The sequence below is a fragment of the Poecilia latipinna genome, unplaced genomic scaffold (assembly GCF_001443285.1).
Source record: "Poecilia latipinna isolate Pla-1442-1.1 unplaced genomic scaffold, P_latipinna-1.0 Scaffold4263, whole genome shotgun sequence".
NCBI classification, from domain to species: Eukaryota; Metazoa; Chordata; class Actinopteri; order Cyprinodontiformes; family Poeciliidae; genus Poecilia; species Poecilia latipinna.
The window spans coordinates 11,652-27,236 of NW_015116879.1; the positions used below are offsets into that span (position 1 = coordinate 11,652).

At 37.7% G+C, this 15,585-nt stretch overlaps 2 protein-coding genes and 1 long non-coding RNA gene across 4 annotated transcripts in view; 2 read left to right on the forward strand and 1 right to left on the reverse strand.

The window, feature by feature from the left end:
* LOC106942421 (uncharacterized) overlaps positions 1 to 11,943 on the forward strand; it is an 18,958-nt gene extending 7,015 nt beyond the window's left edge. The window contains exon 2 of the long non-coding RNA XR_001423626.1: positions 11,594 to 11,943. This is a non-coding gene — a long non-coding RNA (uncharacterized LOC106942421). The remainder of the gene's footprint in view (positions 1 to 11,593) is intronic.
* Positions 44 to 6,189, forward strand: LOC106942420 (placenta associated 8). 2 transcript variants are annotated; one of them, XM_015025692.1, is made up of 5 exons: positions 44 to 2,246; positions 2,381 to 2,490; positions 3,968 to 4,092; positions 5,267 to 5,375; positions 5,468 to 6,189. In XM_015025692.1, exons 2-4 carry the CDS (start codon positions 2,406 to 2,408, stop codon positions 5,369 to 5,371), a joined length of 315 nt encoding a protein of 104 aa, XP_014881178.1. In that variant the 5' UTR covers positions 44 to 2,246; positions 2,381 to 2,405; the 3' UTR covers positions 5,372 to 5,375; positions 5,468 to 6,189. The 2 variants fall into 2 exon arrangements, with proteins under 2 accessions (XP_014881178.1, XP_014881177.1); XM_015025691.1 differs by lacking the exon at positions 44 to 2,246 and having other exon boundaries at positions 2,267 to 2,490; positions 5,468 to 6,186.
* Positions 8,348 to 15,239, reverse strand: LOC106942419 (COP9 signalosome complex subunit 4). Its single transcript, XM_015025690.1, has 10 exons — positions 15,071 to 15,239; positions 14,199 to 14,278; positions 13,935 to 14,086; positions 13,366 to 13,469; positions 13,123 to 13,276; positions 12,864 to 13,014; positions 11,980 to 12,150; positions 10,658 to 10,773; positions 10,457 to 10,541; positions 8,348 to 8,837 (listed from the first exon to the last, which is right to left on the reverse strand). Exons 1-10 carry the CDS (start codon positions 15,142 to 15,144, stop codon positions 8,704 to 8,706), a joined length of 1,221 nt encoding a protein of 406 aa, XP_014881176.1. The 5' UTR covers positions 15,145 to 15,239; the 3' UTR covers positions 8,348 to 8,703.
* Positions 15,240 to 15,585: the final 346 nt, after the last annotated feature.

The window sequence follows — 15,585 nt, forward strand, 5'->3', positions numbered from 1 at the left end:
TATACTTCCATTTGGGTCTCAAATGGTTCTAAAAGTTTTGAAATTTTTTGGTGACTGGAAAACAAGCCATTTCAAAAATCCTCAGGATTGTTGAGCCACAATCGGAGCTCCAGCATGTTTGGTGAGCTGGCTTTACGGCTGTATGTGTTGTACAATGACTGCTGTAAGAAAGACAAGTGTTTTGTTGTTGACCTACCATCCAGAAACCACTTCCTGCATTCATGTTGGTTCCACTTCTGCTTTTCAAAGATGTCCAGTTGTGTAACTGGACATCTATCTGTTTGCAGCCGTTTTCATGTTGGAGTGTAAACATTGAGTTGTGGGGTGCGGGGGCGTGGTCAAGCAGCAGCTGGATTTAAAGAGACAAGAGAACCTAAAAGCTCATTTTGAAAGGAGCTCAGAATAGACAGAACCTGACACACTAAAATCTGATTTCTAAGGGATTTTGTGCAAAAGAAAAATATGTTGATAATGTTCTGTATTGCCTATAGGACTATCCTAATCTGGTAGAAGAAGCATAATAGTTGAGCTTTATGGAATTACACTTGCAGTTGCCTAAACAAAATACAGAAAATAAATTGCAAATAATTTTACGTTGTCACTTTTTAAAACTGTTTTGCATTTCTAATGGCAAGAACAAAATGATGGCATTCCTACATTTCTGGCTCATGGTGCAAAAAGTGTGAAAACCACTGTATCCTATCCCCATCTTATAATCGTTATTTATTACGTCAATTAAAGTAAAACAATACAAGTGAGTATAAAAATATCCTCTTATTTCAGCTACTTAAAACCGATCCTCTCACTCTTCGTGTTGGAGCGGGGCCAACGTCCAGTTGAGTCAGTCCAGGATGGAAGGCTTTACATAGTCTAATCTGGCTTCCTGCAACCAGCATCCATAATTTTAAAACTGTCTTGTACTGTTGTGCAACTCGTACAAGATAAGGTGCTTATGGCATGCTATCAGTTTGTCATTAATAATGCATTGATTTTATGTTGTCTGACATTAATGTTATCAGTGCTAAAGGGCGGGTCATTATTAACGCAGCTCTGAAAGTCCTTGAATATGAGTTTGGTTTCACATGAAACACACGCCCAAACATTTATTTGGTGGCAGCGGTGGGAGTGAGGGATAACATAGTTATATATATATTTTTTAACAAAATCACCAGTGGCACAATTATTGATGCTTGTTTCTTTTCATTGCATGCTTTGTTTTCACGTTTGCCGCGGTGCCCCGATGGCAGTTTTCTGGCCGAGCGCCGATCTTTAAAAAGCCTGACCTGCCGATCGATTCCGATTTAAGCCGATACCGATATTTTAGTCTGAAAAATCGTGAAAAATAGCAACAGTTGCGAAGTCGATAACGATGGGGTTGACAAAAAAAGAGAGACAAAAGAAAAGGAATTATTTAGCTACTTTTATTGTTGGAGGATAAAGAGGGTACGGAAAGCAAATAGAGAAAAACGTGAAAAATTAAGCTTTAAATCATCTTCAGTTCATGTTTTTGAGCGTGTGCTATATAAGAAAATCATGTCAGCATATGTTTCCATATACCTTTCTCTTTCTCTTGTCAGTCTTTTTATAATGTCTTTTTAAAACACTTGTATTTATGTGAAGAAATGCTAAAACACGCAGGTTTTTGATAGGCAAATTGAGTATTTTTGGAAGGAAAATTATGTTGTCTTTATATGTTTTTTTTAATGGCATCTGACAAAAGCATAAGAGGAAAGACATCTATGAATATGAAACATTACATATCGATTTGAACAATTGTTCGGGTGACATTATCCTTTTCACATTCAATATTTGCCTCTCTCTCTAAACATATCCTGTGTCAGATTCCGCCTCTCTAGTACAACATAAATCTATTTTTAGTCTTTTTCACACATCTTCAAACTTCCTTCCAGGATGTGTCTCACATCTTACTTCAATTTGAAGCCGTCATATCCAACATGGAACGTCACATGAGCTGTAAATGTTTCCTGAAAAAGATGCAGGTGCAAAAAAAAAGCAATGGAAGCAGCCTCACCACTGAGGTTTATTGTCTCACCGTGGGGTGTGTATAGGTGTGTTTAACAATCTGTTTTCCAGAAACCTGTCGTCAAGATTGGACGGGCGTTACACATATGCGGCTCCAGTCGGCCACCTTTGGTCGTTTATAAAGACCGCCGTCGCCTCCTGCTCTCTACCTGTCGCCCAGGAGACTGACTCAGCGGTATCACCCTCCTTCTGACCTGCACCTGGTAAGATTCATTCTTCTAACTGCTTCTCTGGAAACCACGGCTTCCACGCTGTTTGACGCTTAAAGCGAAGAGAGATTTACGGAGACCTGTGAGGGAGGATATTTAAGTGATTTGGGATTCTCTTCATCTCCCAGAGAGAAGTTTTTCATCATCGTCGTCATGGCTGTGACCAACCAACCAGGCAGATACGAGCCCTCCGACTTCCAGACGGGTCTGTGCGACTGCTGCGAAGACTTTGGAACCTGTAAGTAGCTTTCTACTCTTTTTTCCCCCCAAATTAATTGTTTGGGTAACACTTTATTTGAAGGGGGTTGAATAAGACTGTCATGACACTGTCATAAACACCTGTCATGAACATGAATAAGTCTTCATGAATATTTATGACTGTTGTCATAAAGCGTCATTCGGTAAATTATGACACTTTTAATTCAAAGTTGACATTATTCAAAATGTCTTTGTTATGACAACTTGACATTAACCAAGAAATCATTACTGATATAAATTTGTTATAAAAGTATTATTGATTGCACTTCAAAAATTAGGTAACTTTATGTTATTAAAGGTAAAGTTTAAACAGTAATGATTTATTGGTTAATGTCAAGTTGTCATAACAAAAACATTTTGAATAATGTCAACTTTGTATTAAAAGTGTCATAATTTACCAAATGACGCTTTATGACAACAGTTATAAATATTCATGAAGACTTATTGATGTTCATGACAGGTGTTATGTCATGTTTATGAAAGTGTCATGACAGTCTTATTCACCCCCCTTCAAATAAAGTGTTACCATTGTTTGAAATTTTGATCATTTTCAGCATTTGTCAATCACTACAGTGTAAAAAAAAGGTTGTTTTTTTTACAGGAAAACTCTGGCAGCTGTGGTTTCCAGAGTTTTCCTTTGAAAATGACAGATGTTGAGTAATTAACTCTACTAAAAAAAATCTAAATTTACAGTGATTGAAATTACAGCAGTATTACATTAATAAGAAGCTACAACATAAAGTGACTAATATAGTGACAAAAACTATAGTTTTCCCAGTATTTGAATGTCATGTTAACAGAATTGTTTTAAGACTATAACAATATTTTTCTGCCTATCATCACCGTTTGTAGTTTAATGAAATACATTTGATAATGCTCCTCCCATATTGCTGCCATAAAAACAACATAAACATTTTGTTTGTTAGTTTACGAAAGGTTTCTGTAGATTAAACGCCACATTTATGTTTCCCACTTTACAATATTTCTCTGTTGCAATTTCAGTTTTTGTGTAAATTCCACGTGCGTTTTTTTTACAGTGCAAAAGCAATCAGAAGGTGCTAAAAAAAGTAGAAATATCTCTTGAACCTTTTCATATTTTGTCACGCCGCAAGTGCCAAGTTTTCTGCTCCTTATCAGTTAGTGTTAGTGTAACCATATCATTACACTAAAGTAGTGCATAGAAATTCTTATGTATTTTCTTTTACAATGGCTTTTTTTCTTTACATATTTCAACATAAAGCCAGTATCTAACAGTGATGATGGAAATGTGAAGCTCCTCCAGTTTAAGTAGTTAGTTTGCAGTTATCCCATAGTCCGTCTATGCTAAGCTAACGCTGTTTGGCTTAGCATGACAAACGAAAAGAGCACCAGGAGCTGACGTCACAGCTGAAACGTGTAAAAAGTCTCAACATCTCCTAACGTTTCCTTTAATGTGGTTCCACTCTTTGTGTCTTAAGGTTGCTACGGGTTTTTCTGCTTCCCGTGTCTCGGCTGCTCCATCGCTAGCGACATGAACGAGTGCTGTCTGTGCGGCACCGGCATGTCAATCCGCAGCGTCTACAGAACCAGATACAACATCAGGGTGAGCACCCAAAGCAACAACAGCAAGTTGAATTCACAACTTCTACTGTAGAATTAGGTAAAGAAGAATGTCCCACTAAACGTAGCATCAGAAAATGGTTAAAATAAATGCCTCTGAAAGAACCCAGAATAAGCTATCTGACAAAATGTATTTAATTTAATATTTAAATTACTATTTCAGAGCATGGGTGGTTAAAGTAAATATATTTTCAGCAACTTCAACAGTTGGTTGAATAATTATCTGTCAATTCAATAGGGAATTGTCCCTCCCCACAGTGTAAGCACCGCATAGAGCCCACAGAGCTGGACCTGCCCAGGGAACCATTTATGCCAGAACCGCCTCTGTAGACTTGACAAACAGCAGCAGGCAGAAAGCTGACAAGAGAAAAACTTTTTAAGATGCAATTTAATACATCATCTAAGTATTTTTACTGCAATACTTTTATGACAAAGGTGTGATTCTCACGCTGCCTTGGCAGAGTGGCAGATGAGGGACATTACTGTCGCCACATTGGCATCCGGCCACAGTGACGTCACTTTAAACAAATTGTTAACCAATAAATGCGTCTAAAAACGGTTACTTTTTACCTCCACATGCTTTTTACTTCCACATGCTAAAAGTGTCGTGTTCTCGCAGTATTTTCCCAGGAAGTTTAGCTGTATCGTCAAGATAATATATTTATTTTATAATTATCTGCCATTTTGTATGCCAGAAAGGTGGAAATCACAGCTATTAGTTTCTAGGGGTGGCCCAAAAAATGTTTTATTTGTATTTTTTCATGAATACGTAGGCCTGTCACAATAAGCACTAAATTAATTATTCGCATGATGAATGAAAACTTGCGCAATAATTTCATGATTTATATTTTTTCTCTTTTCTCTCTTTCTACCAAAAACTGGATGATAAAAGCCTTCAGTCTTATAGACTGAAGACTAAAGTGTTTGATTTTTTTTTCTTTAGGAACTGTAGAAACTGCATGAACCTCTTTGTTTTCCAGTTCCTGTTTAAACCCATATAATTTAAAACCCTTGCTTAGTGTACATCATATTTCTGCCCACACAAACTGAACTTCCTCCTGGAATCCATACATTTTGTTTTTTTAGTTGGTCTATTTTTGACCTTATCAGCTCGGTCAGGAGAACCAACCTCTCATAGTGACTGCTTGTGCTCGTAGGGATCTCTGTGTCAGGATTACTTGAAGGCGGGCTGCTTCCCCATATGCGCCACCTGCCAGCTGAAGCGGGACATCAACCGGAGAAAGGAGCAGGGCATTTTCTAAACTGGTGAGCGTCTCACGCACAAAAACCATTCGATATTTGCGTAATTGTGAAGGCTGAACTGATGGGAAACCACGTGTTTCCTCTGTGTCTTATAGATGCGAAGTCATGACGACGGAGAAGCCGTAAACCCCCCATGGACTGCTGGACTGATAAGGAGGAGCCTTTCTCTCTTTCTTGATGAAGAAATTATTCTGTTTACTACATCGTTTTTTTGTTTTTTTTCTTCTTCTTTATTTTACGTTGTGTCGTTCACCTTTTCCATCAATCACCTCGTGATTCGTTGTTTTTCCTTTATCCACGAACCTTTGGTCAACATTGGGAAGCCACGTTTATCTCCTGCTATTAGTCCCACCCAGGGTTATGATGTACTGCGGTCATGTATGCTGCTAATAGTTTAACATTATGTTGTAAAACGCAAAACTCTTTGCGTTTTACAACATAATGTAAAACACAAAGAGTTTTACATTACGTAAAATGTAAAACTCAGTTTTACAAGCGTCAACACTAGCTTGTAAAACTGTTGTCATCTTCCAGAGGAACACATGAAAACTTGATTTTAAATTAAATAGTTTTAATAAACGCTCTTAAGTTGTATGTGCTTTCTTGTCTCTCTTTCATTTTATTGCAAATTTTCTCTTGAATCAACAAAGCTTTACAAAATATCATCTTTCTTACTTTTCGCTCTCTGGTTTCCCTGAGTGTGCCTCCAAGTTTGATAATGCAGATTATCAAAATTAATTAACCACAACATGGTTATATCCTATGTATTGTTACTTAAAGGAGGATGAGTAGATTTCCGCCAGAAAAACTCCAAAACTTTCTAGAAAATACAAGGAAATATCTGAGCTCGACCAGTCAAAACTTTGCAAGAAACCCTCCCCCTGCCTCCAGAAATTTTTAGATTAACATTAGAAATTTCTAGAACAGTTTTGACTTTTCAAACTCAGAAAATTTCCAAAAGTTGAAAAATGTTGACTTCTGAAGATTTTTCTAGAAAGTTTCTGAGATAAACCTAAAATTTTATTTTTTGGTAGAAATTTACTCTTTCCTGTTTACTTATTCTATTTTCTATTTTGTTTATTTTCTATCTATAATTGCCTCAATACCACAGCATAATCCTGAAGTTTTTTGTAAAGCCGGCACCATGAAAGATCTTTTCACAATTTTTCTTCTTCTCTTAAGTAACTATCAGGCAAACGAGAAAAATGACCCACATCTCCATGACCCTGTGTAAAAAAGCGATTGTAAGGTTTATTGCTTGTTACATAATGTCTTCATGGTGTAAAGAACTGCCTTGTTGCTGAAATGTGGTAATAAATGTGACTACCAATATATTACTTACTTCAAGAAGGGTATGGCATCCTATGGTAACCAGGAGGCCTTCTAGGTCAAAGCAGCTTTATGAAAAACAGCTGATTTGTAATGCTAAGTCATCTTTAAGAAGTCTGATAGCTGTCTGTGGACATTTAATGAGCACCATGACAAATATCTTCTGTGTTGTTTACTCATTTATGACTCTGATAAACTCCCAATAATAATAAAAAGCTCCATAAATTACTAGAAGTCATTGTGTGATCAGTAAAATCCTTGCAGTGACGATCATACAGAACCGCTTCTAAATGCTTCAACTAGATAGTGGAAACTTGGAGACATACCTGCATTTTCCATACAAACGTGCGCAAAAACGTTGTCAATATTCCGCTAATGTAGATAAAACGCAATTTCTCAATTGCAGTGTTTCCATTAGACAACAAACGCAATTAAAATCACACATGCTGCGCCGTCACACTTCAACTACTTCCTGTCGTCTTCTTCGTGGTTTGCGCCTATGTCTACATCCGGTTGTTGATCATGTGACTCATATGGTACAGTGTTTCCATTGCAGTTTTGCGAAATAAAGCAACTTCAATATGGCCAGAAAAACACATCATCTTTGCACTAAAACTTTTAATTGATAAGTTTTTTTTCTTCTCTTTCTCACTGTTTACGTTTTAATTATGTTTTTTAAATCTCTTTCTCACATGCTGTTTTTATTTTAATTATGTAAAGCACTTTGAAATGCCTTGCTGCTGAAATGTGCTATACAAATAAAATTTGCTTGATTGATTAATTTAAATTGGCGTGTTTAAGGGAATTTATTTTCTAATTGTCAAACTCCGTAATTATATGCTCAATCAATGGAGACACTGCTGTTGACAACAATCCCAAAACATACAGCTGGTATTAAAATGAATAAAAAGTTGTTTACCTCAGTCTAATTGAAATACATGACCTGTGCTTAAAACTATAGAAATTAAATTTTAAATAAGTCTGCCATTGCTGAATGAAAGGTAAAGTAGTCAGAATTCTGACAGAAGCTTCTTTATGCAACAAAACAAAATGTCTTTGCTACTTGCAAACCTAACATTAAAGGGAGTCTATATATGCATTTGAATCTGAATAAATATGAATCTATAATTATTTCCAACCACTTGTTTTGTGTATCTATGGCAACAAGATATTGGCTTTTATATTAGCGTTGTATTAGCATGCCTAACGCTCCCTTGAACTATGACCCCAAGCTCCAGGGTGTCATGCCGTAAAAGTCATGACACTGTCGTACAGCAAGTCTTCAGAGGCCTCGTCAGATTCACTGCGAGATTGACTGCAACTGGAGATGCTTCCTGCCCACAGCATCAAAGTCCATGACTCTTTGATTATCCGTGGTTGATGAATTATGACCCAAACTCCTGCTTTTATAGAGCTGTTCACATCTACCGATGATCCATCAAGTTTATTTTTTAATGTTTTTCTTTTACAACTTCTAAAACTAACTACTTTAAGTTCATTGTTACTCTTAAAAACCTTTGTAGATCATTTTAGGCCTAATTTATTGTATTTAAACGTGCAGATAAGAGGCTATAAAGCAAAAAATGACTCCAAATGGAGATTTACTGTTGCTAAAAGAAAAAACAGAGAAAAAGACGACAGTTATTTAGCTCAACGGGTCACTTTAACTTTAGATTTATTTCTCTTCACTGAAAATACAGCTTTGTACCAACAAGTATACCATTATTCACCAACCACTTACACGGCACGTTGTCAACCTTATTACATGCTAACTTATGAGGCCAGATTGTTAACATGTTAATTATTAGTCGCTCTTGAAAGTACATTCACTGGCTTCCTCCACAGCTGGAGGATTGCTGTTATTTAAACAGTATTCATAATAAAAAAAACAAAAATACAAACAATATGAAGTTCTTCTCGGGTGTTTTAATAACTGGGGCTTCAGAGATGACATTGTTTGAGCAGGAAGACAGAAGTAGGGTAAGGGGAGGCGTACTGATGTTCACTGGGTCATCTGGACTTCCATAGCCTGGGCTGCCCACTCTGGAGCTGCCTGGCGAATCTTTTCTAGCAGGTTGTTGACTTGAAAACACAGAGACTGGATCTGTTTGTCCCAGGTGGGAAGGGGTTCCCGGGCTGCCAGAGACACAGAAAACAACCAGATGAAGACATGCGGGCTGTGTGCTGAGGAATCCAGGTTAACGAGGCTGCCCCCTTCTGGACACAGACGCTAGTAACAATTTTGCTAGTGCAAAATCGTCCATTTTGCTCTGTGTGGAGGCAACTAAAAAGTCATTGCTGCAGATAAAGTAGAATGAAAAAAACAAACTTACATAATTATGTTGCCACAGCTGCCCATGTTTTATGTTGTTGTTGGACAGACTGAACCGACATGCCAATATCCCCCCTTGGGGATTAATAAATTCATGAATTAATTAATGAGGTTACATCACCTGTGTTGGATGACCGTGAATTCAAAATAGTTTTTCAGGCTGTTATTTGCAGCCTTGCTTATTTCATAAGCAGGCCGATTAATGATCAGTTTCAGTTTTGATTGTGGAAATGCAGAGGATTCTTGACATGTACAGAAGCTGGAGGCCAGTTCAGCATCTTAAACTTCTTGTTGGGATCTTCAAACTATTCTAGGGCTGAAACGATTAATCGTGCCTTTGAATCGATTATTGAAATAATTGTCAACTACTTTAATCATTAACTAGAGTACACAGACAAGAAAAAAAAAGGTCAGTTGATCAAAGAACACACAGCAGTAAATAAACCAAAACTGTTCAAAAATGTATATTTGTATATACATTTTGCATTCAAGAAAAAAAAAAGACATCTTTGACTTTAAATATGTTCTACCCAGAATGCCTCAATGCAGTTTAAGTTTCACCTGGTTTAAATTCTGTAAAATAAATAAAGTAATAATAATAAAATCTCCTATTGGGCACTTTTTGCAGAATAATTATGAATCAATTAATCAAAAATAAATAAATAAACAGATCAGCCCTAGATTATATTAATGTTAAATCAAGTAGAAAGAGCTGAACTTTCCACATGTTGATGTTAGAAGAATTATTTTAGCTGCAGATTTATTGTTTTCTCTGTATGATCAAACGTTCACTAAAGAAATACCACTATTGTATTTTTGGAAAATAATTGTTTAATTTCTTCTTTAAAAAAGACAATTAATTACCTGTTTATTTCTATTTTTTACACAATTATAGTCTTGTATAAAATAAGCTTAAGTGGTTAAATGGAAAAAAGAATAAAAAAAAATCATACAATTCATACTAAGAATAATCGGTTACTAAAATAATCTTTATTTTAGCCCTAAACTACTCATGAACAGTTTGTTTCATGGCTTGGTATCCCGCGGTAACCGGCCCTGGACGCCGGGGAAGATTTGTTTACATGAAAGGCTGTACTTGGTCTCCCTGGTGATCCCTGCTATCCCAAAGTTTGCCCTGTGGACCCCGGCCCAAAGCATCCGACTGCCTCCAGGTGCTTAACTCTGTTTTCCCATGATGCATCCTGGTACCAAGTATTTACTAAATCAGCAAAAGATTCACCTGACACTCCAGATAATGTTTCTGACGTGCAATGAGCTCCAACTAACTGCGCATTCAGACACCTGACATTTTCCTGCTTCTAACATGTCAACTTTGACGGTATGGTATCTTAACATACTTACACTTGAATAAAAAAATTAAATTAAATTAAAAAGAGACGGCAACCAGATCTCAGAGACTCACTTTCAAAGTGAACGATGCCGTCTATCTGGTCGATGAAGCCGTTCATGCGTCCCTCAGTGATCATCTGAGACGCAATCTTCTCAGCCTAGACACAGAGACGTTGTTTGCTTATTGCTGGTGAAACAGATAATCTGCAGGACAACATGCACATCCGCCACAGAGCGAACGTCCTGTTTGAACACGAGAACGTGAAGCCGTCACCTTCGCCGGGGGGATTTCCAGCAGCGCTCCCAGCTCTTCGAATGTGATGTTGTTGTAGAGTTTGCTGGCTGACAGCAGGTTGTGCTCGATCACGGCTCTGTCCAGGATGCTGGAGCCTGAAACAAGAGGGAGAGTTTGTCATCTCCAGCTGTAAATTTGTAAAGTTAAAAACAAACAAACTTTTCTTCATCTTATTGGGGTAAAAATTGTTCCAGATATGGAAAATGTGCCACTGTTCTTTGATCTGACATGTTTGCAGGGAACAAAGTCATGTGTCATTTCAGATGGACAAAACAACCAACTACAAAAAAAGTGATTTCGTTATGTAAATGTAGGTGATGATAATTAAAATCGGTATTGGCCAATGTTGGTAAATTAAAAAAAACAAACAAAAAAACCCATATCTGTATCGATTCCGTAAATAAAAGTGAGATGATATTAACATCTTGTTGCCTTTTGTGTTTCCTGAAGGGGAGGGGCTTGGCCATGTGACAGTGACCGTGATGCAGCAAAGGATTGTGGGTGTTTCCCTAAAGCACAGAAGCAATGACAGCACTGTGAGTTTTTTTCAGGTGTTGAAAGCATAGAAAAATATACATACTATTGATAAATATTAGATATAGTTAGCAGCCCAAATTTTCAGATCGGCGCATCCCTAATGGCTATATTTCACTAAAAGCAGCAGATCCACCTGTAAAAGGATCGGTTCCAATCTTTTTTGTTTGTCCCTTTAAACTTTTCCAAAAAAGAAACAAAAACTCTATGAAGATGTATGTTTTGTTTTCACTGAAACATACAGATTTTTCCAGGATTAAAGTTCCCTGAAAATAAAACAATTAAAACTACAAGTGATAACATACCCAGAGAAATATACAAGTATTAATTTTACTTATTTTCCTGAAAAGGAGAATTACAGTTATCATCACAAAGCATCAGATCTGAATCAAAACTCTGTGGTGAAAGAATGATTAGTTCCTTCACTCTCCCCAGAGTCATTATTCACACTGGAGCTTCTCTTTGTTCAAACTTAGATTATTAAAAAGTTTATCTGCTGCGGATAAGATGATAACTCCTCGTGTTTGGTCAGCTTTGTCTGAAATTGATAAAATGAAACTTTGCTGAAATACGTTAAGGACCAAATTACCTAAGATCCCTCATAAAATAAAAAGTTGGTCACTGGCAAAATGGTCCCACATACTCACTGGAGAGTCCTAAATATAACTAAATACATGACAACCAGGAATAACAAACCAGGTTTAGCAATGTATGAGTTTCTGTTGCGTAAAGTCCTGTGTTGTTACCGTCCTGTGTTGTGTTGTTACCGTCTGCTGTTGTGGCTTTCTGATGGGGCATCAGCATGGCAGCAAACTCCTGCAGCTGGTTCCCTCTGATGATGCGGTCCAGGTACATCTTCTCCAGGATGCCGTAAGCGGCCAGCTGCTGGCAGCGCTCGTCTTTGAAGAGAGTGGCCAACATACGGGAGCGCTGCTGACCTGCAACGGATCAAAAATAGAATGTTGGGAAGCACAAAAAAAAAAAAAAAAATGGCCAAAGTTAGCAAGTTTTCAAAATACCAGTATCAGTTCGATAAGTAAAACTGGCCGATATTAACAACCAATGATTATTCCCATCTTGTTGCCATCTGTGTTTGTGTTTCTCAAGGGGAAGGTGATGGGGTTGGTCATGTGGTATTTGCAGTGTACACTTCTACTAATATGCTAATGCATTAATAGCAAAGCTAATTTTTTTGCATAGCACTTTAGCTAACTTTGAAAACATCTAGCATACTTAACTTCCCCTAAATAAATTTTCCCAATAAATCCTAAAGCTATCTAGGCTGTTTTGTCAACTCTCAGTTTGAATAAAGCTTGACAATCTGCATTGAAGTTTTGGTTATTGAAACCTGTATTCATGCTCTTATTTTGAAGTCTGTTTACGCAGCAGTCCTGTCTTCTCACATTCTCTCTCTTGTTTCCCTCTAAGAAACTTTATTGACCATTTGTGGCGAGTACGGTACAAATGAACAAATGTTTATGTTTAGATTTTTGATTAACATTGGTCTATATTGATTATTGGCCAGCAATAGTAGTATGGAATATACTGACCAAAATGTTCATATTAATGCATCCCTAATATAATGACAAGTAAAGAAAGAGCTGATGAGATCATTTCTGAAAAATGTAAGTCAAGGTCAGACTTCCTATACCTGCGGAGGCCAGTATGGTGCAGTTCAGAGCGTGTTTCAGCGCCTCCAGTCGTTCACTTTCATGGACAATAGACTTATAAGACAACTCGTTGTATCTCTGCGCAGCTTCAATGAACTTCCTCCTGAAATCAAGGACTCTGGCGTAGCACACCTAACAAAGAGCAACAGCTTAAGTCGCAGCACAACAGAAGGACAGACTTCACCGTAGAGACTTTGCACCTCGGAGGAAGGCTTTGTTTTCGATAAAGAGATCGCGCACCTTATAGTGGATCTGCAGCTGTTCGTTCGACGACTCATTCTGAAGCAGCGAGGCTCTGTTGATGTAGGCCTCCGCCTGCACGGGGTCGTCGTCTTCTAAGTAGAGCCGAGCAATTTTTAGGTACGTGTCCAACTTATAGTCGACGTTATATTGCCTGTGTCGGGGGAGGAGGAGCGAAGAGGCATTCAAATACGTGAAACTTTTATGGAGATCTGAACGCTGATCTGTAAACAAACTACGTACTTTTGCCCGGTTTCCAGAGGAATGCCAACTAAAACTTGCGCGGCATTTCTCCAGTCTCCCTCCTTTTCATAAATAGTTGCTAAGTGCTGTCTGATTGAGGCCACCTGAAGACACAGGAGCATCATTTAAACATGTAGGATACAATCAGTTATGTTCTTTAACTTTACAAGGGCAAAATGTAACTTTTATAAGAAATACTTTTTTTTACATATTTGTTGAAACTGTCACTCCCCGTCAGCAGAGCTTGTCGTGAATGCTAAAGCTAGTTAGCATGGCCATCAATGAAGACGGGTAAACGGTTTTCCTTTAACAGTGAGATGTTTCTCAGCGTGTTCACAAGTTGATTAACAGCGTTAAGACACACCCTCTGGCTCTGATTTGTTGTTTTTGACCAGGCGGTGGAGAAGTTCAATCTTTTTACAGATTATCTGTCTCATTTTATACTGTCACGACATGGTGACAGTTTTAACAAACGTAAAAAACTTTTATTTATTTATTTTTAAAGTTACATACTGTAGTTTAAAAAAAAAATCTCCATGGTTGTTGTGGCAAAACATAAAGAAATCTACCTGTTCCTCAAAGGAGATGACCCTCGGCTGGATCTTTTCCAAGGTGAAGTGATACACCGCTTTAGCCGTGGCGTCCGGCAGGTTGGGCAAGTGCGTGCAGAAGTCGGTCAGCAGCTGTCTCGAGATGACAAGGCTGACGTTCTCGTTGACCACTGCAAAAAAATAAAAAATAAATTTGAAAAAAGCATAAAATTTCACAGTTGCTCGAAGAAGCAGACTCGTAGATGAGGCTGGCCACATGAGAACAATATCCGTAATGCATACTCGCTTCGACAAAGGCCTTCAAGGACTCCAGCTGCTCTGCATCCGTCAGCTGCATGGCTTTCTCCAAAATCTGTCGATATCTACAGAGAAATTTGACTGATTACACGCACTATTAAGGTTTCTTGTGGAAGTCTTCTTAAAAATGTGAAATAAATGTTTAATGATAAGGTAATGAGAAGAATCAAACAGTTCAGCAAGAAAACAGAGGATATACCAATCACCAGATCAGTGATTGAAATTGATCATTTCGGAAAATTCTTATTTTTTTCGTTCTGATCAACTCAACATCCACATGTCGTTGTAGTTTAAGTCATTCGCTCTTAGAATAGTAAAAGAATCGTTACAGACTATCTGCTTCTCTTGGTTACAGATAGGAGCAGGTGAAAATGAAGTTTAATATGCGCCTTGTTCAGTATTTGCCTGTCTTCATAACAACATACACTCACAGAGGATTTTATCCGCAATATTTGTGGACCATTTGACATTCTTCCTAAACACATTATGCATTGCAATGTGTCTGTGTGATATGAAAAATAGCCAAATTGTAACTCGTTTTATGTTTTTTTTCTATCTGCAAATTAAAAAGCCACGTTAGCTTCCATGCAAGTCAGCAAGCATCGCAAAAAATATATCAATAACCCAGAGTAACCTCTTGCTTGGTGAACACAAAATACTCTTAAATTGCGCTACACTGTCAGGCTGAAGCGTTCAGTCTAACGAATTGCTATGTGGCTAATATAACTAAGTGAATGATACTAGCATAGCTAAGTCTAACAAAGCTACATTGCTACTAGCTAACACGAATGCGGCGTTTCCGTTGTGAACTGATTTTTATTAGCAGCTTATGTTATTGTCCGCTGATAGCTACGTACTTGGCAGCAAGGTCCTTGTGAGATCCGGTTGAATTCATCAACTGTGCAAGCTCCTGTCTCACTTCGGCCGCCATTGTCGCTAAATGTGTTGCTAAAAAATGTCAACACCCGGTTTGCTAGCCTCTCTGCGCGTGTGCAGGCTGGAAGTGCGCGAGCTGCCTTCCTCCTGCGAGTCACGTGAGCGCGCACGCTGAAAGCTCTGACATAAATAGTACATTTGTCTTATGTATTGTTATCGTGTTAGAATCCCTGGAATAATTTGTACAAGTAAAAGCAGATATTTTAACACTTATTTAGCAAGGTGTATAATTGTTGACAAGCACAGAATCCACTAGAATAAACTTCATACAATAAATATATGGAAAGTGAAGTTTAGATAGATAAAAATATATATTTTTTGGTGTGTTTTCAATAAATTATCCTTTCCAGTAACAGTTTTATATTGCTTCTTTGATTAAAATAAACCATTTATACCAGGGGTGTCCAAAGTCGGTTCTCCAGGGTCGGCATCCTGC

Excerpts from the sequence above, each read along its gene's own strand:
- LOC106942420 (XM_015025692.1), top strand. The coding sequence starts at position 2,406 with ATGGCTGTGACCAACCAACCAGGCAGATACGAGCCCTCCGACTTCCAG. Across the intron at positions 2,491-3,967 it reads CTGCGAAGACTTTGGAACCT|GTTGCTACGGGTTTTTCTGC; the intron begins GTAAGTAGCTTT and ends TTGTGTCTTAAG. Across the intron at positions 4,093-5,266 it reads GAACCAGATACAACATCAGG|GGATCTCTGTGTCAGGATTA; the intron begins GTGAGCACCCAA and ends TTGTGCTCGTAG.
- LOC106942419 (XM_015025690.1), bottom strand. The coding sequence starts at position 15,144 with ATGGCGGCCGAAGTGAGACAGGAGCTTGCACAGTTGATGAATTCAACC. Across the intron at positions 14,279-15,070 it reads CACAAGGACCTTGCTGCCAA|ATATCGACAGATTTTGGAGA; the intron begins GTACGTAGCTAT and ends ATTTCTCTGTAG. Across the intron at positions 8,838-10,456 it reads CGGCATCGTTCACTTTGAAA|CCCGGGAACCCCTTCCCACC; the intron begins GTGAGTCTCTGA and ends TGTCTCTGGCAG.